Source organism: Bos javanicus, chromosome 18, assembly GCF_032452875.1.
Source record: "Bos javanicus breed banteng chromosome 18, ARS-OSU_banteng_1.0, whole genome shotgun sequence".
Classification (NCBI taxonomy): domain Eukaryota; kingdom Metazoa; phylum Chordata; class Mammalia; order Artiodactyla; family Bovidae; genus Bos; species Bos javanicus.
Genome location: NC_083885.1, coordinates 21,146,614 through 21,174,014, shown reverse-complemented (window position 1 = coordinate 21,174,014; position 27,401 = coordinate 21,146,614). Strand labels below are relative to the sequence as shown.

The following is a 27,401-nucleotide window of genomic DNA, read 5'->3' as shown; positions in this document are numbered from 1 at the left end:
AACCCCATAGACGGCAGCCCACCAGGCTCCTCCGTCCCTGGGATTCTCCAGGCAAGAACACTGGAGTGGGTTGCCATTTCCTTCTCCAATGCATGAAAGTGAAAAGTGAAAGTGAAGTTGCTCAGTCATGTCCGACTCTTAGTGACCCCATGGACTGCAGCCTACCAGACTCCTCAGTACATGGGATTTTCCAGGCAAGAGTACTGGAGTGGGGTGCCGTTGCCTTCTCTGATACAACGAGCCAACTCATTGGAAAAGACCACAATGCTGAGGAAGATTGAGGGCAGGAGAAGGGAGCAACACAGGATGAAATGGTTGGATGGATGGATGTGTTGAATTTGAGTTGTTGGTAAGACATCCATTGCAACTCTCAGGAGGAGCTGGAAAACTGAAACTCAGTATAATGACAGATATTTAGCCTGGAGAGTGTTGGTAGTGACTGATGCATCGGACATGATGAATTATCAGAGTATGTATTAAGAAGTACCTGAGAACTCTTCAGAGGAATAAGAAAACTGGCAGAGAGTCTTTCCAAATAAAAAAATACTCTTTCAAAAAGGGGATGGTTGAAAGTATCAGAGGAGGGAAAGTGACCATTTGAGACAGAGCAGGGAAGTGTCGGTGAATTTTGGTAATTAGGAGTCCAAGAACAGCGGTGGACTTCCCTGGTATTCCAGTGGACCAGGATTAAGAATCCACCTGCCACTGCAGGAGACATGGGCTCAATACCTGGTCTGGGAAGATCCCACATGCCGAGGAGCAACTAAGCCCGTGTGCCACAACTACTGAGCCTGTGCTCTAGAGCCCGGGAACCACAACTGATGAAGCCTATGTGCCCTAGAGTCTGTGCTCCGAAACAAGAGAGTAGCCTCCACTCGCAGCTACTAGGGAAGACCCAGCAACAAGGAAGACCCAGCACAGCCATATACAACAAGAACAACAAAAACCCTAGCAGTGCATTAGAGGAAGACACTTGCGCCTTAGGAATGAATGAAAGCTCAGGCGTGGAATCAGGGTGGGTAGGGATAGGGTGGGTAGGGATGGGGTGGGAAAGAGGAGAGATTTATTTTAAGAGGGGCTCTGGTCTCAGTGGTCTTTGGTTCCCCTTCCCCTAAAGGATTTGAATATTTTTATAAGTCTAGGGAGGAAGCTGTGAAGTGGGAAAAGCTGAAGGGTCAAATGAGAGGTAAATTAATAGAGGCAAGTCTAGATGGGAGTGGGATGTACAGGAAGAAGAACACGTTTTCCTTGGCAAAGGAAGGAAAAGGATGATTTGACGGAATGGTTTGGGGGTGATAGTTGAAGAACTCAATTGATGGCCTCTGCTTTTTTTTTTGATAAGGGACACAGTTCTCTTGTGGAGGAGTAGGTGAGGACTGGCAAAGAGCTAGAGGGGAAGGGAGAGGTTTGGCAGAACCACTCTGGAAAATGGATCTGCAGTTGCAGGGGACTGCTGAGTGTTTTCAGGGCTCTGCTGAGATCAGAAACTTAATAATACAGAGATCATGCCTATTGGGAGTTACATATTTTTGGTGCTGTATAGTCTCTGTGTGTGTATCAGTGTATGTATATTCTGTAATGAAGGCTCCACACACGTTTGTTGAACAAAAGAGTCTGTCATAGGTTGGCAGATAATTTGGGGTTAGACACTTTTTCCTAGAACCCAAGTAATATATCAAGATTTGAATCCCTTTCCCGTGTTACTTTTGTGACCTTGGTTTCCTTTCTCTTCAGTTGATATTTTCTCTTCCACTAAAATAAAAAGTTAATGTCAGAATGAAAAATCAAGTCCAAATACTTATTGTGTCTCTTCTATTGATAAAGCATTGTATGTAGCTAGCCTTGCAGAAGAGTTGGAGGGGACAAGATAGTCCTTGGCCTTAAAGAGCTTCTAGTGTGGTAGGAGAGGTGGGATAAAGCCTAGGAAGAATGCATCATTTTCAGCACATGATGAGCATTGTAAAAGACATGGGAAGGAAGGGCTTTGAAGATTTCAAAGAGGGAGAAGCAGCTCTGCTGGCCTGGGCTAAGAAGGATCCTGCAGAAGAGGAGGTGTACCCAGTGCATCTTGATGAATGCATAGAATTTCAACAGGAGGCCACTAGCTGGGGGCAGGAGTGTGTTGGGATGGGGTTGGAGAGAAGCAGCACTTCAGATGGAGAAGATGGCCTGGAGCTGGGAAAGGCTGGGATGTGTTCAAGAAGGAACATATATACCAGGAGACTACATATGGAGGAAGTACAGTCAGTTACTCATTTTCAAGTTTAGGGACCCAAAAGTTTATCTTTCACTTAATAAAGCTGACAGGACCTCAGATTCAAGGTAGACAAAGTTCATTTTTTATTTATTGGAGTACAGTTTTGACTTACAATATTCTGTTAGTTTTAGATGTACAGCAAAGTGATTCAGTTACACATATATATGTATATGTCGATATTATTCTTTTGATTCTTTTCCACTATAGGCTACTACTATGAGATATTGAATATAGTTCCCTGTGCTATACAGTAAATTCCTGTTGGTTATCCATTGTATATATAATAGTATGCATCTGTTAATCTCATACTCCCAATTTATCTCTCCCCTGCCCCTTCCCTTTTGGTAACCACAAGTTAGTTTGTTTTCTATGTCTGTGAGTCTGTTTCTGTTTTGTAAATAAGTTTATTTAGATTCCACATATAAGTGATATCATATCTTTCTTTGTCTGAGTTAATATGACAATCTCTAGATCCATCCATGTTGCTGCAAATGCCATTATTTCTGAATTTCATTCTTTATACATATCAGAATCAGGAGGGAAATTTTGCTTTTCCCTATTAGCCACTACATTTTTGATCCCAAAATTTATAGACTTGTAGAATTCATATTGATGGCTTCATAGACAATGAGTCAGTTTTCAAAGGCCCCAACAGCAACCTTTATCACAACCAAATTGCTTTGTGAGAAATAGTTTCAAATTTCTTAGAAATTTCCTCCAATTTTCAGTTAAAATTTCATGCATTAACTTCAACCACAACATCTAGTCTGATTCTCTTGTTTTTAAAACAATATTGAGAAAATAATGTGACAATAGCAGTTGCAGGCTTACAAATTTGTTGTCCTAGAAACAGAAGCAATCCTTTTAACCCTGTTTCTTCTAGATGTTATTTCCTTCTGAACATATCTGGATAATTCCTTATGTTTAAATGGTGTGTGTGTTGGGGGGCACTTCCCTGGTTGTCCGGTGGTTAAGACCTTGCCTCCCAATGCAGGGGGTGGGGACCCGACTCCTGACTGGGGAGCTAAGATTCCACATGCCTCATGGTCAAAAAAAAAAAAAAAAAGCAGAAGCACTATTGTAATAAATTCAATAAAGACTAAAAAAAAAGTGGTCCATATGAAAAAAAAAATCTTTAAAGGGTAGGGGTGAATAAAAGTGGAGAGAGGAAGTGTTTCTTCCTCCATTACATGTATGTTTAATTTTGAACTACCCCTATTTTAGAATTAAATATTGGCTTCCCTGGTGGCTTAGAAGGTAAAGCACCTGCCTGCAATGCGGGAGACCTGGGTTCGATCCCTGGGTCGGGAAGATCCCCTGGAGAAGGAAATGGCAATCCACTCGAGCACTCTTGCCTGGAAAATCCCATGGATGGAGGAGCCTGATAGGTTACAGTTCATCGGGTTGCAAAGAGTCGGACATGACTGAGCACTTCACTTTCACTTTCATTGTCCTAAAATCAATCTATAATACCTTTTGTCTTATTTATTATTTTAATTGGAGGATAATTGCTTTACAATATTGTGTTGGTCTCTGCCATGCATCAACATGAAATCAGCCATAGGTATACACATGTCCCCTCCCGCTTGAACCCCCCTCCCACCTCCCACCGCATCCCAGCCCTCTAAGTTGTCACAGAGCACTGGACTGAGCTCCCTGTGTCACACAGCAAACTCCTATTGGCTCCCTGTTTTACAGATTGTGGTGCATATGTTTCAGTTCCGTTCTGTCATTGCATCCCACCCTCTCCTTCCCCGACTGTGTCCACAAGCCTGCTCTCTGTGGCTGCGTCTCTGTTGCTGCCCTGCAAATAGGTTCATCAGTACCCTGTCTCACAGTACCTTTTAATATGTGACACTTCTCAGCCATGAAAGAATATTGGGAAAGCTCACTTTTCTCCCTCGTGGCCCCACTCATGATGAAGCGGGTGTCTTCCTTTTTCCTTGTCTGTCATCTGTGACTCAGCTGCTGTGGTGAGGAGGGATGTGAGGTGGACAGCTGACATGGCATTGCCTCGTGCTCATCACCACCTGAAACCAACAGTTTTGGGTCATCCAGCTCTTTGAGCTCATCAGCAAACAAGGCCTTTTCACTCATCCCAGAAAATGCACCTTCTGCTTTATTATAAGAGAATCTTGTTTGTCCATTTGTTCTAAGGGCTTTTCCTTTACAGATGTTTTGGGACCCTTTTTATCTATTAAGGGATGATTTATATGTGAAGACCATAATGCTCATTATTTTTTCTCCCATAATAATTGAAAACTGTAGGGTAGCTGTCCTTCACATTTATTTACTTACTTGTTCATTTATTTACATTGATTTATAACATTAAGTAAATTTCATCAGTTTTTATTTTTAAAGTTTTATTTATCTGTGGCTGTGCTGGGTCTTCATTGCTGCTGCTCACTTTCTCTAGTTGCACAGAGTGGGGGCTAACTCTCCACTGCGCTGTGCAGGCTTCTCATTGTGGCGGCTTCTCTTGTCTGTGAGCCATGGGCTCTAGGGCACACAGGCTCCGTAATTGTGACTCACGGGCTTATCTGCCCTGTGGCATGTGGGATCTCCCCAGACCAGGGATTGAACCCATGTCCCATGTGTTGGCAGGTGGATTCTTAACCACTGGACTCCAGGGAAGTCCCATATATATATATATATATATTTTTTTTTTTTTTTTACATAAGTGAAATCTTCCTTAGCCACATGCGTCCCCCTTGCTTCTCCCCTTTTCTCTTCTCCCACCCAAACTGGAGCTGAGTCCTGGAGTTCCTTTGGGAGGTGGTTTCGTGCCATTGCCTGTGTGTTGGTATTGTCTTTGCAACCCCTGAGGGCAGCTGGTACTCTCCCTCTGTCATCTTTCTGCTCAGCGCCTTCTGTGAACAGCAAAGTATTTTGGTGTCACTAAATCCAACAGATGTATTTCAACTTCATCCTACTTCAAGTTTTTGCAGTATTTAACAGGACCCGTTCCTCTCTTTCTGAAGTTTGTCTTGGTATCAGGAATGCCACTCTGTCTAAACGGCACTTCTGCAACCCTCGCCATGCTTCCACAGGCTCCTTTGCTGAGTCAGCATCCTGGACTTGCTCACTGTTCTGTTCTAGGCTTCTTCTCCTCCCAGTCTCATTCCTGTTCATGGTTGCGCTAAACATCTCACCCATGAGTCTTAACAAAGATTCTCAAAAAAATTCTCACTGTTTCAGACCTTTCCCGCACACTACAGATGTTTCTTGGGTCTCTGAATCCCAGTTGTTGCCAAACACAAGTTCAAGTGGCCAGTGCACAGGGAGGCCAAACAATACCTACACATCGGCATTTAGAGCAGGGAATGGTGTATTGCAGGGCCATGCAAGGAGACAGGTGACTTGCGCCTCCAAAACCTCGATCCGTGAAGAATTTCAGCAAAGCATTTTTAAAGGCAAGGTGAAGGAGGGGGCGTGATTAATTGTTGGAAACTTCTTGGTGTCTGAATCCTTTGTTCTTGTAGCTATCCACATTGATCAGATCACAATGTTCCTATACACCTCCAACAAAACAAATGCCATTCTTTGTTCTGAAACTTTTTATCTCTATATGAATGGACTCTTAAAGGTCAGAGCCCTGAGAATAGGCTATCCTGTTTATTTCAGGCTATAGGCAACTTTTTTTTTTTTTTTACAAAAATACAGAACCAACTTGACTAAGCACAGGCAGTAGAACAGATCTAATATGGAGTCAGATTTATTCTTCCTTATTGCAAAACTCTGGGTTTTTCTTGGCTCCTGAATCTCAACACAGTTAAAATGCACCCATGATTCAGCCCACCCCCCAAACCCAAGTCTGATTCTGTTCCGCATCCCCTGTCACTCATCCGGTCTCATGAGCCTCAAACCATGCCATCTTCCTTGACAACAGCCTTCTCCCTCACTCCTCTCAAGTCATCATGAAGTCCAGGGAGAAACAAATTCCTGGATGCCATCCACTCCTCGACTTTCCCCACCTTCCCTCCCTCACCCCCACCATTCCCACCTTAGGTCATGCTACTATCACTGCTCATCTGGTCTGTTGTAATATGTTCCTTCTGATCTACCAGCATCTATTCTAATCCATTTTACAGCCTATGTCCTTCTTCATGGCATACCTCACAGGTGAAGTCTCGTCAAATATTTCTATAATCATTTAATTGCTATCTTATCTCTCTGCTCTCAGCTATATGCTCCATGGAGTCAGGAACCATCTTTTTTTGGCTCGCATTATATTCTCAGTATTTAAGCAAACTTCCTGGCATGTAGATTTTATCAGAATATATTTACTGTAAGAATGAGTAAATAAATGAACAGTAAAAATTGATTATTGCTGTTTCTTATTTTCAGTATTTTTTAATTTATTATGTGCTTTGTGCTGATAGACATTGAGGAAATCCTTCTTGGGAGCAGTTCCATTATTTATATAGTTTTATTATATATATAGTTTTTCTGATTATCAAAGTAGTAGGTGCTGATTTTAGAAAGCATAAAAGAAGAAGAAAAAATTATTTCACACTGTATATGGTTTAGAATCATGGTTTTCTAACAAATCATGACCATTTCCCTACAATATTAAAGCCACTTTAGAATTATTTAAAATAAAATTCACAAATGTGAGACATATAGCTTTTCTAGAATGTTTATATTTGATGCATATCATCCTTGGGAAGACCCTGTTTAGTTAATGGAGTTAGGAGCTGTTGGAGTTCATAAGGTTTGATGACTCTTAGGCTTCATTTAAAGTATACGGCCACTGTTCATTGTCAAAGATATGTTTTCTACTTTAGGACAACTGCTACTTTCTAAAACCCTTTATTGTTACCTGGATCTCCCCTCATTCAGATCTTTCAAGAGCAGGGTGAAGATTCCTTGATTAATATCTGTCCCAAAGCAACACTTGATATAGGCCCAGATGACCACCTACAACATCCACTTCAGGTTCTACCATTAGAAATGAAGTCTTGTCTCTTTGGTAAACTCACTTTCCTTGTATTAAAAACTGCCCTGACCAGTAGGGGAAGCAACTTGAAAAACTTTTGCCCAGCAGTGGAGAGAAAGCAGATGAGGCTTTCCTTGTAGCTCTTGTTTTCGAAAGGCATGCGCAGGGAGTTGATCATTGTTCAGCGCTAGAATGAGATGAACACTCAACACTTGGTGTTTTCTCAGCCCTTCTTTTCTGGTCAATGCAAGGATCAAGGACTTTGACTTAATAGAATACATTTCCTGTTATCTCTGGAGGGTTTATTTTTCGATGGAGATGTGTGATCTTTTATGTCGAGAGTTTCCCTATTATATGTATCTCCCCCTGCACCCCAATGGTGTATTAGGATATGAAGCTTCACCTCTTTATAATCTGATGCAAGTCATTGAAACATGATGAGAGTAAACAGTTTGGGCGATAGTTGTGGTTTTTAAGGGCATGATCTTTCTGTGAGCATTTATTTTGGGTATGGCGCATTTAGACAGCACAGTGAAGGGAGCAGCCGCCAGTGCCAGATGGAATCCAGGGCATCCCTCATGGAATCTGTTCCTTATCCCAGGGGCCCTATTAGACAGGGTTCATTTTCAATATTAATCTTGATATGAAGGCAGCTGTGGTTCTTTAAAAAATCATGCCCTAGGACTTGCCAGGTGGTGCAGTGGATAAGAATCCTCCTGTCAATGCAGGGGACGCGAGTTCAATCCCTAGTCCAGGAAGCTCCCACACGCCATAGAGCAACTAAGCCTGTGTGCCGTAGCTACTGAGTCTGTGCTCTAGAGCCCAGGAGCCGCAGCTACTGAAGCCCACACTCTAGAGCCAGTGCTCTACAAGAGAAACCACTGCAGTGAGAAGCCTGTGCACCACATCAGAGTAGCCCCCACTCGCCTCAACTAGAAAAAGCCCTCACAAAGTAACAGAAGCCCATGGGAGGCAAAAAAAAAAAAAAAGAAAAGAAACAACTGTTAAAATAACAATCATACCTAAATTCTTTTTATTAGGGCCAAAGAAATTTATAGATAGGCTTTATAGATGGATCTGACTTTTCCCCTCCATTATTAATCAGCACTATAGAACGTGTAGTAATTTTTCCTTTGTGCCATATATATTCTTCCACTAGTAGTAATGAGAAAGAAATTCTCTTCCTAGGAATAAATGGAGTCAGTATAGGTTGATAAAAATGTACATTTAAAAAATAAGAGTCACTATAAATAAGGTGCTAACATTTTACTTTAAAGCCAAGTAGTTTGCCTTTTCTAAGAAGTTTCCAAGCAAAAATTTCCTCCCCTAATAGGTGGCCTTTTAACTGTGGCCTATTAAGAGGGTTGGGGCCTCCCAGGTAGAACCTGTGGTAAAGAATCCACCTGCCAATGCAGGAGACATAAGAGACACGGCTTCGATCCCTGGGTTGGGAAGATCCCCTGGAGGAGGGCATGGCAACCTACTCCAGTATTCTTGCTTGGAGAATCCCCATGGACAGGGGAGCCTGGCGAGCCACGGTCCATGGGGCTGCAAAGAGTCAGACACGACTGAGTGAGCAACTAAGCACATTGAGAGGATTGGTTCATGTTCAAATAGGATGCACACAGTCCAGCCTAGCTAATATCCCTTTGTGATTGTTTTAAGATTTTCACCTGTTTTACCTCATTTGGGGTCACTTTCGCATTTACAACTTGATACGGTTTGCCTTCATAGCGTTGAGTCACTCTTCTAGACTCGAATGTGGATTTTGCTGAAGAGTAAAATTTGATATATGATTTAAGAAGAGCTGCTTACAAATTGCTGTATAATCACATCTTTTTAAATTCATGCAGAGAAATGTTAAGGTAATCTTGAATGTACTGGCATACAACGACTGTTTGGGATTCCAAGAATAAAATGCCTCTCTTATTTAGGAATGCTTAAACTCATGGTTATTTTATGTAAAATGCTAAAATAAGTTTGAGCTCTACACCAGATTAACAGTGACATCTTGACTGAATTCCATTATTTGTTTTTAAGATGAAAGCCAACAGTTCCTACTTTGAAGGGATTTTATTTTATGGTTATGTTTAAAAAACCATTAGCCTCATACTCGAACTAATTAAAATATAGGTCTAAAGGGGGGAAAAAACCTCCTTTAAAAAAAAATATAAGATATAAAATCTTAAGTTACAGATTTCAGAGTAGTTGCTTGGGAGGCATGTAATTTCCCTCCCTCCTGCCCTGAGACCTTATCAGAAGTGGGATTTAGAATCTCCTGTGAGCCCTTTCCTAGTAAAAGATTTTAGCTAAATAAACAAACGTAACTGGTAGGATACAGAGAACTAATGAAAGCTATATGATCGCCCATCTGGTAAAAAGTTGTCCCTGCAGAATTCAGGCAATCATAAAATCACAGAAAAAATGTATGTAATCAAGATATTCTTGCAGTGTGAGCAAAAACTCCCTGCCCTGTACTGTAAAACACTAGTCCTGACATGTTTCCATAGCCAGCACAGAACCAGGGTCTTGTACCTTCTTACAATTTCTTATCAGGTATCTGAGACATGTTCCTAAGCTTTTGGAAATGATAGATGTGAATTAATAGGCATTCATAGACATATGTAATCCTGTTTGATTTAAACGATTATATATTTGCTGACAAAATCTTATCATTGATAACTTTTGAATTAAATGGGCTTCAAGTATTCGGTGCATCAAATATGTCTGAGACTGGAAAGTACACACAATAAGTCACTTATCATTCTTTGGGAAGAATTTATAGGTTTATTTCTCTTTTTAAAACAGCCTTAGAATAACAGCTAAAACTATTTTTGTTTCTTGACTTATTCAAAACAGGGAAAAAACATGCAACTAGGTATTTATATAAGTGTAAAGCTTCAGAGCTGACAGCCAACTAGTTGATACATATTTGAAACCCATTTAAGATCATCCTTAATTGCAGTCAATAATCTTATAAGTAGATAACATCCAAAGTCAGCATAATGCCCACTTGAAGAAAGAACACTGGTTGTGTTTGGATAGTGTAACAGCAAGAATCCTGTAATGTGTCTTTTAAAATACTTTAACTTTGGTTTATGCTTAATGTATGAATTGATCTATATCCGGATTTCTCAGTCTCAGCACTGTTAGCATTTTGGTTTGGTTTTGTTTTTTTAGCGGCCAATATTTTATTTTTTTCCATTGTCTTTTGTTTTTTAATTAAACCTATTTTGTATTGGAGTATAGCCGATTAACAATGTTGTGATAGATTCAGGTGGACACTAAAGGGACTCAGCCATGCATTTACACGTGTCCCTTCTCCCCTAAATTCCCCTCCCATCCAGGATATGGCGCTAATGGCACTTTGGATAGGATAACTTTTGACGTGGGAGATACTCTGTGCATTGCAGAATATTTAGCAACATCCTTGGCTTTTACCCACTAGATGCCAGAAGCACTCTTATGTCATGACAATAAAAACTCTTTCCAGACAGCATCAAATATCCCCTGGGGGGCAGGGGGCGCAAAATTACCCCTGGTTGGGAATCACTGGTCTCTATACCTGTGTATTTATATCTGTAAATCTATAGCTTTATCTCATCTCTATATGAGCATAGTTGTTTTACGCACCCCAACACAATATGATACAGTTTAGGAGCATTAAACTTTATACTTTATCAATCAAAGAGTGGAAAACAATACAGAAAGTCATTTTTGGTGGAATTCATACTAACTCATAATTAGAGAGATTGAAACTAGAGAACACATGTTTTACCTTTGGTTGGGAGAGTTTGGTGACTGAACTAAAAAAAATACTGTAATTAGTTAAAATGTTTTCATTTAAAAATAGTGAAGAACATTTTGCTTAATGCATGGTTCCTTTTTTACATTTGAAATTTCATAGGGTTGTGCAAGAAGTAAGACCCAAGAGACTTACTGAAGGTATTTAGAATAAATATGTCCTGTCATTAGAGACCTTAAAGTTTGTTTTCAGTGGAAAGTTTCTGAGGTCCTGGGTCATTTGATTGCAGTATGAACTACAAAGTCTGGCAGGACAAGGAAAAGAACTCAGATTTTATTTTAGATGACTTTCCATTTCTATTTTAAGACTTGGCAGTGCTTTGGCAAACCCTCCCAGTGGTTCACCTGAATTTGAAGTGGACTGAATCATGTGCACAAAAATAAATGGTTTAGAAAAAAAATAATAAATGGCTTAGCTACACACTAAAGCTGCCAGTGGCAAGGACCCCTGAGTTGATTCTGAGGCCTCAGTAGTTGAGTACTTCCTGTGTGCCAGGCCATGGGGCTGGGATGGCCAATGGGCCACACACAGCCTCTGCCCTCAAGGGAGACAGACTTGGAAATAGATTGTTTTAGCACAGTGTAGTGATGTCTTGTGGCTTAGCTGGTAAAGAATCCACCTGCAGTGCGGGAGACCTGGGTTTGATCTCTGGGTTGGGAAGATCTCCTGGAGAAGGGAAAAGCTACCCACTCCAGTCTTCAGGGCTAGAGAATCCCATGGACTGTATAGTCCACGGGGTTGCAAAGAGTGAGACACGACTGAGTGCTCTTCACACTTCCCTTTGGAGTGTTGTACAGTTTACTTTGGAGCTTGAAAGAGGAGAATCTAGCAGAGCCCGGGGGCGCACAAGGTGCTACCAAGGAAGGCTTTCCAAGGTGTTGTTTTCTATGTTTTTTCTCTTTCAGTTTTATTGAGATATAATTGACATATGGCATGGTATAAGTTTAAGGTGTGCAGCATAATAATTTGAAATGATTATCCTAGTATCAGGAACATCCATCATCTCATACAGATACAAAATTAAAGAAATATAAAAAGTGTTTTTTCCCCTAGTGATGAAGAACTCCTAGGATTTCTTCTTTTGACCATTGTCATATATTACATGGAGCAGGGTTAATTATATTTATCATGTTGGACATTATATCCCTAGTATGTATTTATCTTATACTGAAAGTTTGTTCTTTTTGATCACCTCCTCTGACCCTCCCTCCCCCAGTAACCACAAATTTGACCTATTTTCCTATGAATTTGTTCATTTGTTTTTGAAGTATAATTGACCTATAGCACTATATTAATTCCTGTTACACAACATAGTGAATCGATAGTTCTATACATTTCAAAATGATCACTGAGATATATCACATGCAAAGGTTATTGACTGTATTCCTTACACTGTATATTTCATACCTGTGACTCATATACTTTGCAACTGGAGGTTGGTACCTTTCACTCTCCTGCCCCTATTATATTTCTGTCCTCCCACTACCACCTCCCCTCTGGCAGCTGTCTGTCTGTTCTCTGTGTCTGTGAGTCTGTTTCTCTTTTGTTATATTTGTTCTTTTTTTGTTTGTTTGGTTTATAGATTCACATATACATGAAATAATATGGTATTTGTCTTTCCCTTTTTGACTTACTGCACTTATTGTAATACCCTCTAGGTCAATCCATGCTGTCACAAAAGGTAAGATTTCTTCCTTTTTATGGCTGAGGAGTATTCTGTTTATGTATGGACCATATCTTCTTTACCCATTCATCTATTGATGGACACTTAAGTTGCTCCCATATCTTGGCTATTGTGAATAATGCTGCAGTGAACCTCAGGATGCATAGATCTTTTCAAATTAATGTTTTTGTTTTCTTCATGTAAATACCCAGGAGTGGAAATCCTGGATCTTCTGGTAGTTCTGTTTTTCGTTTTTTGAGGAATCTCCATACTGTTTTCCATAGTGGCTGCACCAATTCACATTCCCACCAGCAGTGCACAAGGGTTCCCTCCCTTTTCTCTGCATTCCATGGAATTGTTTTCTGAGCATCCCTGAAGATGATACCTACTGTGTGCATCAGTGGGTCTATTTATTATAAATTAAAGTGAAGTGAAAGTCGCTCAGTCGTGTCCAACTCTGCGACCCCATGGACTATACAGTCCATGGAATTCTCCAGGGCAGAATACTGGAGTGAGTGGCCTTTCCCTTTTCCAGGGGATCTTCCCAACCCAGGAATCGAACCCAGATCTCCTGCACTGCAGGCAGATTCTTTACCAACTGAGCTATCAGGGAAGCCCCATTATAAATGAACCCACACTAAAGTGCCCTTGAGAGATGAGAACAAAGTAGTTATTTCTTTCAGGGATGTTAGAATTTATCTTGAGACACAGCCCTTTCTAAACCTAAGTAGCTAGTAACAGAAATTTGCATGTGAATGTCAGATCTTTGGGGGACAGGCAGAGATCTTTCTGGTTTTTACAGTGACATCAAAGAAAGTAGCTGTTTTTTCCATTCACATTAATGGCTACTCTTCTCTCTCATTTCAGTCCTTTTCAAGAAACCAAAAGAGACCAAGCACATCTAATGAACAAGTTGCTATCATTATATAAAAGATGCCCACAGTTTGCCAAATACAAGGGAAAACACTGTAAGAAAAGACATTATTCTTACCTTCTGGAAGTTATACTCTGGACCTTATCTTCTGCTTAATGTTGGCTGCTACTTCTTTTCTTCTGTCTTTAGTCTTTCCTCTGCCTGTAAACATCCGTACAACATGTCTGAGCTAAAGCTCTCCAAAGTGTAGTCTGTACTTGCTGGCTCCCATATGAACACTCTCTGTTCACTGCCAAGAATGCACACATTCCCGTTTCTTTGTCTGCCAGGCCCGCTGATGACAAGTAATTTTCTCTACCAGAGTGCTCTTGTCTCATAGACAAACTCCTATACATCCTTCAATACCCCATTTAAGTGGCCTCTGTTATTTGAAGACTTCTGCTGACTTTCCATGGGGAATGTTTTTCTTATCTCTAGTGTATAGAGTGGAGAAGGCAATGGCACCCCACTCCGGTACTCTTGCCTGGAAAATCCCATGGGCGGAGGAGCCTGGTGGGCTGCAGTCCATGGGGTCTCGAAGAGTCAGTCACGACTGAGCGACTTCACTTCCACTTTTCACTTTCATACATTGGAGAAAGAAATAGCAACCCACTCCAGTGTTCTTGTCTGGAGAATCCCAGGGACGAGGGAGCCGGGTGGGCTGCCATCTATGGGGTCGAACAGAGTCGGACACGACTGAAGCGACTTAGCAGCAGCAGTAGTGGTGTATAGTGTGGTGATGTGGAGTCCTACCTGTCCTTAACATTGGAGCACTTCTAGGGTAGAAACTGAGTTTTATTCACATGTATTCCACCAAATGTGTACCACTGTGTCTTTTATATTATGTGTGTGTGCTCAGTAGCTCAGTCACATTTGATTCCTTGCAACCGCATGGACTGTAGCCCACCAGGCTCCTCTGTCCATGGGATTCTATAGGGAAGAATACTGGAGTGGGTTGCCATTTCCTTCTCCCGAGGAATCTTCCTGACCCAGGGATTGAATCTGTGTCTCCTGCATTGGCAGGCAGATTTTTTACCACTGAGCCACCTGGAGGAAAGCCTCTTTTATATTGTGGAAGTGAAAGTGTTAGTCGCTCAGTTGTGTCCGACTCTTTGCAACCCCATGGTCTGTACCCCACCAGGCTCCTCTGTCTATGGGATTTTCCAGGCAAGAATACTTGAGTGGGTTTCCATTCACTTCTCCAGGGGATCTTCCAACTCAGGGACTGCTTTTGGGTCCCCCACATTGCAGGCAGATCCTTTACCGTCTGAGCCACAAATAAATATTACATGAAATGTTTCAATGATGCATTTATTTTTCCCAGATTACCAAACACCAAATTCTTTACTCTCAACTTTCTTTTTTGTTTAGTTACGTACCTCTTCCATATAAAACACTTTGCTGGGGGCTTTGTCTTGTCTTACGTCTCCTTACATAGCCCAGTCCCATGAAGTTCTATCCTTTCCCTCTTAGAAATAAGAAAACAGAAACTTAGGGATGGAACATGAAGCAAGGTACCTAATGATAACCCAACATGTAAGTGGTAAAGCCTGGATTTGAACTGGGATCTTTCTGGCTCATTCATCCACTCATGCATTCAACTATCAGTTAATTACTGTGAGCGACCATACTTACACTGGGGCCAGAGGAAACCACGTAGACCCAGATAAATTCCTTGTCACCACGGACTCTCTATTCTGGTGAGGCCAGAGACAGACAACTAAATACATTGAAGGAACTTCCCTGGTGGTCCAGGGGCTGAGACTCTGAGCTCCCAATGCAGAGGGCCCAGATTCCATCCCTAGCTGGGGAGCTGATTCCACATGCTGCAACTAAGACCCAGTGCGGCAGAATGAATAAGGATGGGGTGTGGGTGCCTTTATAGCCAAGCTGATCTGGGGAGGGACCTTAAGCAGAAACTGACATGAATTAATGGTGGAGGGGATAGTGGTCCAGGCAGGGAGAAGATCAGGGGCACTGGCCTGGATAAGGGAGCGAGGAACAGCCAGGGCAGTGCCTGGATCTGAGTGGCTCTCTTAGGAGGTATTTTGGAGGAGGAATCAGCAGCCAGGTCACATTGGGTATGTGTAGCCCATGGATAGGGATAAGGCTTTTACTCTATATATCAAAGGGAAGCTATTGGAGTTCTTTAGGTAGTAAAATTCTCTTGTGCAATCTTTTAAGCCTTCACAGTTTGTAAAACAGCCATGCTTGGTCTGTTTTGGTTTCTGCAAGACTCTGAAATGTCACCTTAGTCATGAGTACAGATAGAAAAAGTAGCTTTCTGTGCACAACCCATTTCGTTCTCAAAACCCCAGGATGAGGCAAATGCTGTTCTTATGCCCACAATAAGAATAAGCTAGGCTAACTAGCTTGTGCATAGTTACATGACTCGCAAGTAGTCAATAACTGCTGGAGTTTGAACTTGTCCCAAAAGTGAGTTAGTTAACTTACCTACCTTCCCATAACTAGCTCAGTGGGATTGGAGTGCAAAGCCAATTGGTCTGACTTGTAATGAAATGTATTTCATTCTTCCTGCTCTTGGCCCTGCCTGGTCTCAGCATCTGCAACTTGGTGCCAACCTTGCCATGTAAACTGGTTTCTCAGCTTCTATCCTGATACCAATCTTGTACACCTCCTACAGGCGATGTGCTCAGGGGAGAGGGGCTTTGCATCTCTCTCACTGAATCTTCCCTTCAACAAAACCCTTCCTGGACCTTCCTATTTAATGCATTTCAAAATATTGGGTTGGTCGAGAAGTTTGTTTGGGTTCTTCCATAACATCCATGGAAAACCCCAAATGAACTTCTTGGCCCATGCAATAAATACTTAGACTGGCCTTCAGGGCCCCCTCAGAGCCTGGCTGCTGACCATCTCTCCATAGTGACCTTGCCTTTTCTCAATACCTGCCCTTCACCTACAGCCAGATGGATCTGTCTGTTCCTGGAAGGAAGCCTGTGCTTGCTAAGATCTGCAGCTTTGCTCATCCCATTCTCTCTGCCTGGGCCATGCCCCACCCCCACCTTCTTACTTCATTCAAGATATGTTTTTTGAAAAGGCCATTCTCTTTTGATTCCATCTTCTAAGCTTGCGGGCCATTTGTCAGTGTCACTCACCAACCAACCTGGCTCTTGATAGATGTTTCTGTGCTATCACCTGAACTGAGTTGTCATCTCTTAAAACCAACAGTCACGTCTCCTACTTCAACTTCTTGACGTCTGCAGATAGAGCCCCAACCACATCCTTTTAATTAGCCTCTATGAGGTCCTCAGTGAAGTGTTGGTAAGGCTTTGAGGAGGAGGAAGTGAGATAAATTATAATTACACAAAAGGTGTGGTCACTTCACAGCAGATGCCTCACCATCGGCCCCTTTGGGTATGTATTTAAGGAAAATCGGGCCTCTTCCTGTTCCCTGAATATCGGTGATGCTCAGTAGCTGGACCAATCCCAAGGACTGCTCCATTTTTGCTAAAAGGAAAACTTGATTTGAGAAATTTAGTATCCTCTCCTCTACTTATATTTCTTTTTTTTATATTAAACAAGTGCAGTTGGGTTTGAGAGGGTGTTGGGTTTTTTTTCCCATTATTTCTCTTGCTACTTCTAACTAGTCCAGATGGCTATGCCATTCACAGACTCAAACGTGTCCAGATCATGAAACTCCAAAGGCCTCCCTGTTTGCATAGAGCCCATATGTTTAGGCATTGTTGTTCCTTGTGTGGGTCCACACAATGTGTTGCAAAATCTAACAGGGGAACTTGCGTTTCCTACTTGGTCCAAGTCAGGATGTTTCTGTCCTTCCTCCCGGTCATGAGGGGAGGGGAGGGGGATCATGGTCACCTTTCAAGTGATTACTTTCTCCTCTAAGCAAGGAAGGTAAGAAGAGATGATAAATAATTGAACAAAGCCTTTATTACTCTAAACAGTACAGCTTGTGCTATGTCAGCATTTTGGCAAGATCAGCATCAGATGTATGGAAAGGGTTTTTTAAAAAAAAGAAATTTCCACCCAGTAGCCTAAAATTAATCAGGCTCATCATTTTCAAATAGGAGTCTATTTTTGAGTTCCTGAGAAATTGGTTCAAAATATAGATTAAAAAAATAATAATAATACTTTTTTCTCTTTTTTTGTCCATATCACAAGGCATGCAGGACCAGGGATGGAAACAGTACCCCCTACAAGTGGAAGCATGGAGTCTTAACCACTGGACCACAGGGAAGTCCCAAAATACAGATTTTTTTTTTAGGTCCCCACTTGAGATTCTGATACATTAAATCCTGGTTGGGTATCAGGTCATCTGCTTTTAATACCAGGCATCTGATTACTCGTTGGTACCTAGCGCCAGACTGAGAAACTCTAACCTAGATTTGAAAGCCAAAATTTCAAAAAACAGGATATTTCAATGAGAAAAAAGGCCTTTGGCTTTCTCTTCTCTTCTTGCCTGCCAGCCAGAATCTCTGTTATTCATTGCAACTTGTTTTTAGCCACTGAAGGCATCATCCTTAACACTCCAACCCCACCCACCTATAGTCCTCTTTATTTTCTAGAATAAAGCATTTTTCTTCCAAGCTAAGTATCTCTAGTGTTTAAAATATTCATTTTATTAGAGTATATAGGTGACAGAGGATGAGATGGCTGGATGGCATCATCGACTCAATGGACATGAGTTTGAGCAAACTCCAGGAGATGGTAAATGACAGGGAAGCCTGGTGTGCTGCAGTCTATGGGGTCACAGAGTCAGACACGACTAAGCAAATGAACAATAACAGCAAATTCTTTTTCCACTTTTACCACTTTTTCCCCATAGGCTTGGTTTTTCAAGGGACCCTCTGGTAATGTTCTTACTCAGTTGCTTCAGTCATGTCCAATTCTTTGTAATGCCCAGAGGAACCTGCCAGGCAAGAATACTAGAGTGGGTTGCCATTTCCTCCTCTAGGGGAACTTACTGACCCAGGGATCGAACCCCTGTCTCCTGTCTCCTGCACTGTAGGCATATTCTTTACCACTGAGCCCCTTGGGAAACCCAGTGGTGATGGATGCTTGGTTTCTCCTTCTTATTTGAATTTCATGTGCTGACTCTGTGCTCTGCTTGGCTTGGAGAACAATGCCACATACCATCATTTCACATCTAGAAATGAATTTACCTATTTGTTTGTTCAGTTGAGATTTATTGAACACCTACTATTTATCAAACACTCACCTTGGCACTGGGACATTAGTGTAAACTATAGATAACGCATTCTTATTCTAAGTTTACAATCTAGTGGAGAAGAAAGATAAGACCTAGGTTATGTTGTGATAAGACCTGATGCAAAGAACTGACTCATTGGAAAAGACCCTGATGCTGGGAAAGATTGAAGGCAGGAGGAGATGGGGACGACAGAGGATGAAATGGTTAGATGGCATCACTGACTCGATGGACATGAGTTTGAGCAAGCTCTGGGAGTTGGTGATGGACAGGGAAGCCTGGCGAGCTGCAGTCCATGGGGTCACAAAGAGTCGGACAAGACTGAGCAACTGACCTGAACTGACTGAGGTTACGTTGAAAAGTGTTATGGAAAAGGAAAGTAGGGGAAGGGTAGAGTTCTAGAGGTGGAGGAGGACTGCAAAGAAATGTTATATGGTGATCAGTGAGAAGGTGACATTTGAAAAAAGTCTTAAAAGGAGGGGAGTGAGCAAGCCATCAGGCTTCCCAGGTGCTGCGGTGGTAAAGAATATGCCTGCCAATGCAGGAGATGCAGGAGACTCAGGTTTGAACCCTGAGTCAGGAAGATTCCCCTACAGGAGGGCATGGCAACCCACGCTAGTATTCTTGTCTGGAGAATCCCACAGACAGAAAAACCTGAAAGGCTATCGTCCATGGGACTGCAAAGAGTCAGACACAACTGGGCATGCACAAGGCTGCACGTGAGCACACCAGGGACACTTGGAGCCACAACAGTCTGGGCAGGGGAAACAGCCAGTGCCAAGACCCCGAGATGGGAATGTGTCAGGCGTCTTGCAGGAACAGCAAGGAGAGGCTGGCAGGGATAGGATGGGATAAGCAAGCAGGAAGAACATTGACAAAGGGTGGAGAAGACATCGGGCCATTGTGCAGATTTGGGCTCCTTCCCTTGGGTGAATGGGCAGCCACTGCAAAGTTTTGAGCAGAGGAGGGAGGTGATCTGACTTGGATTTTCCAAGGGTCTCTGGCTCGGTGCTGAGAATAGACTGTGTAGTAGGGGCTTGGCAGAGCCAGCGGACCTGCCAGGAGGCTGCAACAGGGATCCGGGAGGGCATGGATGCTGGGGCCTGCCTGAATCCTGCAGCGGCGGTGGCAAGCAGTCGCTTTTGGATATAATTAGAAAGATGAGCCAACAGAATCTGTTGATGATTTGATGGGGGAAGGGAGAGAGAAAGACTGGATTCAAGGATGATTTTTGGCCTGAGTCACCGGAACTGAGTCACTTCCCTTTCAAAGGAGATGAGGAAAGGCTGAGGGTGATGTGGTTGGGGGAGAAGATGAGGAATTCAGTTTTGCTCTCATGACGGAGATGCCTATTGATATCCAAGAGGAACTGCTGTGGGTGACTGTATATATGAGTCTGGTGCTCTGCAGGTAATTGTCTAGAAGTTTTTAGCATATGCACAGGCAAATAATATTTTTGGAAGTGTATTTCCTTAAAAAAGTCTTGCTTTGTACTTGAACCTGTTTATGTGTGCTTATGTATGTGTATGCGTGCCAAGTTGCTTCAGTTGGGTCTGACTCTTTGCGATCCTATGGACTATAGCCCACCTGGCTTCACTGTCCATGGGATTCTCCAGGCAAGAATACTAGAGTGGTTTGTCACACCCTCCTCCAGGGTATCTCCCCTACCCAAGGATGGAACTCATGTCTTCTTATGTCTCCTACAATGGCAGGCAGAATCATTACCTCTAACTCAACCTAGGAAGCGCATGTCTGTGTATGTGATTGTATATGTGTGTGTACATAATTCTCTCTGGTTATAATTGTATAATTAGCGGAATTGTGTTTGTATGCAATTAATATGCTACCACTATGTTACTACATATGTGTTGGCGGTTGGGGAGGGGCTTCCCATGTGGCTCAGTGGTAAAGAATCTGCCTGCCAATGCAGGAGATGTGGGTTCAATCCCTGGGTCTGGAAGATACCCTGGAGTAGGAAATGGCAACCCACTCCAGTATTCTTACCTGGAAAATTCCATGGACAGAGGAGCCTGGTGGACTGTAGTCCATCGGGTTCCATGACTGAGCGACTCCACACACGCACACATGTGTGCTCTTACACTTAGTATACCTCATAGTCCATTATTTGCAGTTTTTTTGTGTCCAGCCTATTGTTGACCCCCTAACCTTTGGTACAGACTGACTTTTTTGACAAAGCCACTCTTTGTTTCCTGGAGTGAAGCTCCAGATTTACCCCTGATCACCATCAGTATTATCGTTCGCCGTATTGGGCTTTCTAAAGAGATTACCACTGCTGAAAATGGTTAAATCTTGATGATCCCTGGCAAGCTCTTTTCCACAGGATAGTTACAGAGCCTTCGAGAGTGTGTAAACTTAGCGGTGCAGCCTTCTCCATCACGTGACCGAGCTTGGCACACTTGGTCCATGATGGCACAGTTCCTTTGTGTAAGCAACTTGACAGATGTCCTTACTGAGGCATCAAATTGGATGGTGTCTGCTAACAAATCTAATGGGAAAAAAGAAAAGAGAATTCAAAGGATTATCTTTTTTTTTTAGGATTAAATTTGTGCCATTTAGCTGTTTGATACCCTGTAGTTAATGCTGCTTTATTAGAAGCCTATACAATTCTTCACATGGGTGTCAAAATAATTTCAGTGAGAATGATGTTGTGTGGACTCATCAGGCTGAAGTCTTCGTCTTGTGACTACAGATGGGTTATTGTCTGCTGTTCCACTGTCTTCCAAGCCTTTTGCTGGATGAGCGAGACTTAACAATCTCCATTAATTTGCTTTGGCACTTCACATGGTTAGTCAGGCCATGAACATGATGGTCTTTAATAATTTTTTTTTTAAATATTGCAATGCTCCTTTTCAGTTGATGTCCTTCATAAATTGTATTTGCTGAAGCTATAATTACTCATCAAGCAGCAAAAGCAAATCTACCTCCAAGTACAATGAGGATGTTCTTTTGTGAAATTATTAAGGTAGAGAAGTTCAACATGCAGAGTAATTTAGTTCTGCTTTATAATTATATCTTTGGGAATCCCATCTATTAAAGCCTATCAAATTGGAAAGGACTGATCATCACCAGCACACCTCATAAAGGCCCCTGTCTCACAGTGACCATTTCCCCACATAGATGAGGTCTTTAAAACAGTTGAATTAGCCTGTTTCTTTCATAACAATTTTGAAAGCTCTTTAGAGTAGTTAATTCTGTTTCACCTACAGGTTCATTTAATCTATTTGACATATTTTGTTTTGACTCTTGAAATCACATAGAAGAACTTTGTTATCATTGAGTAGAGGATCTTGGAAGGAACATTAGTGAAGAGTTACCACTGAGAAAGTTTGGAAATTGACCAAATTGAGGTGACTTGTTGTTGCTGTTCTTGTTTAGTTGCTAAGTTGTGTCCAACTTTGTGACCCCATGGACTGCAGCACGCCAGGCTCCTCGGTCCTCCACTGTCTCCTGGAGTTTGCTCAAATTCATATCCATTGAGTCAGTGTTGCCTAACCATCTTGACTTAGAATGTCTAATTCAAAAACTTATATTTAGTTGATTAGTAAAATACCTAAACTTTACCATGGTGCAAAGTTAGGATATTAGTTATTATAAGACGGATTCAGGGAAAATAAGACAGTATTGTCAATAAAGTATTTGGAACAAGGTGTCCCAGAGTGTGTTCCCACAGGGTGTTGTGGGGGGAAAATGAAGTGTTCCACAGCCAGTTTATGTGGGGCTGGGTTTACTAGCTCTCAATTAAAGAAAAATGTCAGTTCCATCCAAATAGGAACCTTGTCATCTTTTTCATCATTTTGTCTCATGTCTTGCACATTGTAAACACATAAATATTTGCTGAAGAGTGAACTGCAGGACGTCTCACAATCTTTAATGTTACAGGGAGCCCTGTGACTCATCCAAGAGAGGGCAGTGATCCACAGCCTTTCCCAAATTCATTGGTTTTTGTAATACTTTTCCTGAAGTGCATTTTACTAGACTTAGTAAATGAGTTACCCTCTGGGAAACTTAAGCTTTGAGTAAGATCATTAAAAAAGAAGTTCTGAAATTGATCACTAAGAGAAATATTCAAGTTTTTGCTGCAATTGGAATGTAATTGATACAGATTATGAGGCAGGAGGGGCTTCCCCGATGGCTCAGTGGTAAAGAATCTGCCTGCCAATGCAGGAGATGCAAGAGACACAAGTTTGATCCCTGGGTTGGGAAGATCCCCTGGAGAAGGAAATGGCAACCCACTCCAGTATTCTTGCCTGGGAATTCTCACGAACAGAGGAACCTATAGTCCATGGGGTTGCAGAGAGTCAGACACAACTGAACAGAGGCATGAGGCAGGAGGGATGTCAGACTTTACTGCTTGAATCTGTGTTTGGGGCAAGTTTCCTGACTCCCTAGAAGCCTCAGTGTACTCATCTGTAAAGTAGGGGTAGTAATTTTATTTCTCTGTTTGTTGGGAAAATAAATTACATTTGGCCCCACTCTGGAAAGTTAAATGAAATATTAATTATGTATGTAGAGGACTTCCCTGGGTAAACCTTTATTATCATTATCATCATAAAAAACTAAGGGGTAAAATTGTTCTACTTCGGATGGGTGATTATGATACACTGAAATTAAAATATGATCACCCTCCCTTCCACAAATATCGGAGGGCTTATAATATGCCAGGCATTGTTGTTAGTTCAGGCAGACAGAGGTGAGCACAGTCAAGGCCCCTTCCCTCGTGGACCTAGAGTTTTTGTAATACAATGTGTTTACAGATGTCACTGTCTCTTAGAATGTAAATCTAATTGTACACAATTCAGTTAAAGTTAATTGTTCTGGGGTCATTATATTAGAGATCTGCCCCAAATGATCACTTTTCCCTCTCAGAATCAAATTGGTTCTTACACAAAAGAAGCACAACAAAATCCAGAGGTCATGTTTTAAAAGAAAATAAAATTAAGCTAGCATTACTTGATAAGGTAAAGCCAGTGACCATGGGATCCCGTTCTTTCTTGTCAGGTCCATCAGTGCACGAGGGTAGCCAGATTTAGCAGATAAACACATACAACCTGCAGTTAAATTCGAGTCCCCCATAAATAAATACTTTTTTAGTATAAGTATGCCCCCAATACTGCATGGGACATAATTATACTAAAATAAAGTGGATTTTTTTTTTCATTTTTATTTTATATTGGAGTTTAGTCACGTCCTACTTTTTTGTGACCCTATGGACTGTAGCCCACCAGGCCTCTTTGTCCATAGCATTTCCCAGGCAAGAACTCTGGAGTGGATTGCTATTTCCTTCTCTGGGGATCTTTCCCACCCAGGGATCGAACTCACAACTCTTGCATTGACAGGTAGATTCTTTACCACTGAGCCACCAGGGAAGCCCAAATTGGAGTATGGCTGACAACAATGTTGTGGTAGTTTCAGGTGAACAGCAGAGACTGAGCCATACATATGCATGGATCCACTCTCTCCCAAGTCCCCCTTCCATCCAGGCTGCCCCGTAACATCGGGCAGAGTTCCCTGTGCTCTACAGTAGGTCTTTGTTGGTTATCCATTTTAAATACAGTGGTATATTTGAAAGGGAAATTTAGCTGGGCATCCTGGTTTGTTTTTTTTCTTCTTCTTCTTCTGAGTACCCTCCAGTTCCAAACCAGAGGAGATATTTTTACCCCAAACAGAATAGAAACCTTCACTTCCATTTGAAATGATTTATAACTCTTCCCGCCTGATCACCAAGTGTTTCCAAATTAAAAGCCATTCATTAAGGCCTTATATAGATACAAAAGATATGCAAGGAGTGCTTTGTAATGCCAGCTCAGTACTTCAGGTGAGAGCTTTTCAAATTATGTGGACCACTGAAGCCACCTGCTTGAGTAACCATGGTGGGGCCGGCCCGTGGCTCATCAACGCACCACCGTGCCGAGTTGTTACTGATTTTTCTCATTTCTCCAGGGCAAATACTAATTAATGGATACAATTCACAGCTGATTAGCTGTAGTTTCTTCAGTAATTACATTCGCATACTAACTGTTCAGAAGAGGATTTCTAACCCAGTTCTTATTTCACTCTAAGCTTAATTTGTTTTTTGAATTGTTTAAGCCCTTCGTTTAATAGCCATTTTATTTTTCTTTGTTGTTTTAGGTGCTATTAGATAATAAGTGAGTTTAATCTTAAAAAAAAAAAAAACTCTCTGATAATGAGCTGTTTGCTTTAAATGGATTTCTAATTCCCCAACAAAACCTACATTTAAATAACAGTAAGGCTGTGATACAGGCTGTTGTCAGTAGGTTGGGAGCCAGGGTTGGTACACGGAATATACATCGTGATCCAAGCTCTCATAAAAACCCTAAAAAGAACATTTGAAATGGAGGCCTGAGATCTTAATTCTAAAATCCTTCATTCAACAGAAATTCCTGTCCCTTCTCTTGCGTGTACTTAACATTGTGGAAAAATGGGCGGGTGGCGGGGGCGGGGCGCGGAGCGTAGAATATATGTGTATGTGCATGTACCCGCTCGTGTGTGGTTTTTTTTTTATTTTAAAATTATTTTTGAAACACTTTATTGAGGTATCATACACATACAAAAAAACCTGTACATATTTAATGTATGCAACTTGATGAGTTCGGAGATAAGTAGACAGCTGTGAACCCATCACCACGTGTTTTCGATATCACATGCCTTCAGAAAAGCTAGATAAAGGGCTTTCTTAAGCGCTAACAAGTACATCTTTCAGAAATCCTCATAAAGATACTTATCCAAATGAATCTGAGGGCTCCTTGTGTGAGGATGTATTTAGGTGTCGGTTTACGGGGTGGGATTTTGCTTCTGTAGACCGTAACAGCGTTCTGGAACCATTAGAGCCTTCTTTATAAATCCTGCTTAGTTCTTGGATCCCTGACATGATAAAGTAGAGCGTGTCAATCCCGCTTCTGTGCACGAATCCTACAGGTTCAGAGTTGGAGGATGAGAGCCCCTCAGAAATAAGTGTTTGGGGGTGTATTGAGAGGAGGATTTGTGGGTTTATTGTGGGTCTTTCATATCTGTATGTCTGTATTTATATTTATTCTCTGTCTTTATCAATCTTTGTATTTTTATCTATCTGTCTACCTTGGGAAAATTGCACCTTTTACTTTAAATAATTACTAGCTGTATTTATAACAGAGAATGGATATACATTTCACCCTTTGGAGACCAAACCTATGTGTTATTTGATGCATGAAAGGGAGGAAATAATACACTTTATAAAAAGAAGGGCGTTCTTTAACCATTTAAAAATCTTGAAAATAATATAGCTCCAGATAATTTTGTTCCCAGAGCCTCTCTGCATTGCCAGACTGATAACAGAAATGTTTAAAGCAACAAAAATGTGTCTTCTTAGACCATCTGAACCTGAAAATGCATTTCTGCCAAAATCCAAGTTTTACATTTTGATAACAGGTCTCTGGAAGGAAAGAGCTTATGTCTGAAATGCTGATACAGTCTTATTTGTGATGGTCTGAATGGGCTATTGTGTTACGGAATTAAATAAAAATTGCTGTGTTCATGGGATCCTGCTTATTTTTTAAACCTCTTTGCACTTAATGTTATACTGAGAGATTAAATACCACTATTTTCAACAGCTCCGATGGATATAGATATCGTTTTAAACTCTATTTGAAGGTTTAAAAGATATTCTTTAGTCTTATTATTTATTTATATTCATGCCACACCCTATTCAGAGGAAAATAGAATTTGAGTCCTGGGAACTGAATTCTATTCAGTTTAATTCACATTTTAATCTACCCACAGTTGTGACATTTGTTCTTGAAAGGTAAGCTATGAAGTCCCAACATGCTTTAAAAATGTGTCAAGGTGATTTTCTTAGAAACTCTTTTCCTGCTAACCTCTGACAAATGCCAGTTCGATAAACAACACCCACTAGTGACCAGCTGGCCAAATGTTTATAGTTGTCTCCTTTCGCTGTTAGTCTTGATGAGAAACAACACTATTTTCTAGAATTATCGCGTAAGCTCAACTCGATGCTCTATTTTCTGAGGGAGTCAGCCGACAGAATGTAGCATATAGTGCTCTGAAACCTGTCACACTTCACATTTGGTCTGAGTCAGACCACTCTTTTATCTCATCGCCCCAATGTTCTTTCCAGATCCCATCTGAGCACTAAGTAAATCCCCAGCATTCTTTATGACACTGCATATTAACATAAAACAATGTGTTTTCTTTCAGTTTGGAAATAACAATAACTACATGAATATGGCTGAGGCAAACAACGCTTTCTTTGCAGCCAGCGAGGTAGGTGTCTGTCTTAATGTGTCTGTTCATGTTTTGTGTGTTATTTAGATCATTTAAAAGGCTTGAAGGGAAAAGCCAAGTATTGAATTTATCTCACTCTCGCTCTTACATGGCACAAGGTAACAACTTTGGAGGAGAAATGAGAAAAACCTATTGGAAGAGAAAATAACCTGACAAGTCTTTATCACTCGTCTGTAGGCTGTTACAAGTGTTAGTAATTCACACACACACACACACACACACACACCTCTTGATGAAAAAAATATATAGGTGCAAACAGAAGTAAACATATAAGAAAAGAGAGACTATCCAACCTATACTGGTGTTTAAGCAGATAGGGG

The 27,401-nt window shown here is 41.4% G+C and overlaps 1 protein-coding gene across 2 annotated transcripts in view; it reads left to right on the top strand.

The window, feature by feature from the left end:
- Nucleotides 1–27,401, top strand: part of TOX3 (TOX high mobility group box family member 3) — a 121,453-nt gene that overhangs the window by 60,874 nt on the left and 33,178 nt on the right. For both annotated transcript variants that reach the window (XM_061387180.1, XM_061387178.1), the window contains exon 2: nucleotides 26,995–27,060. In XM_061387180.1, the coding sequence (XP_061243164.1) occupies nucleotides 26,995–27,060 (66 nt within the window). The remainder of the gene's footprint in view (nucleotides 1–26,994; nucleotides 27,061–27,401) is intronic.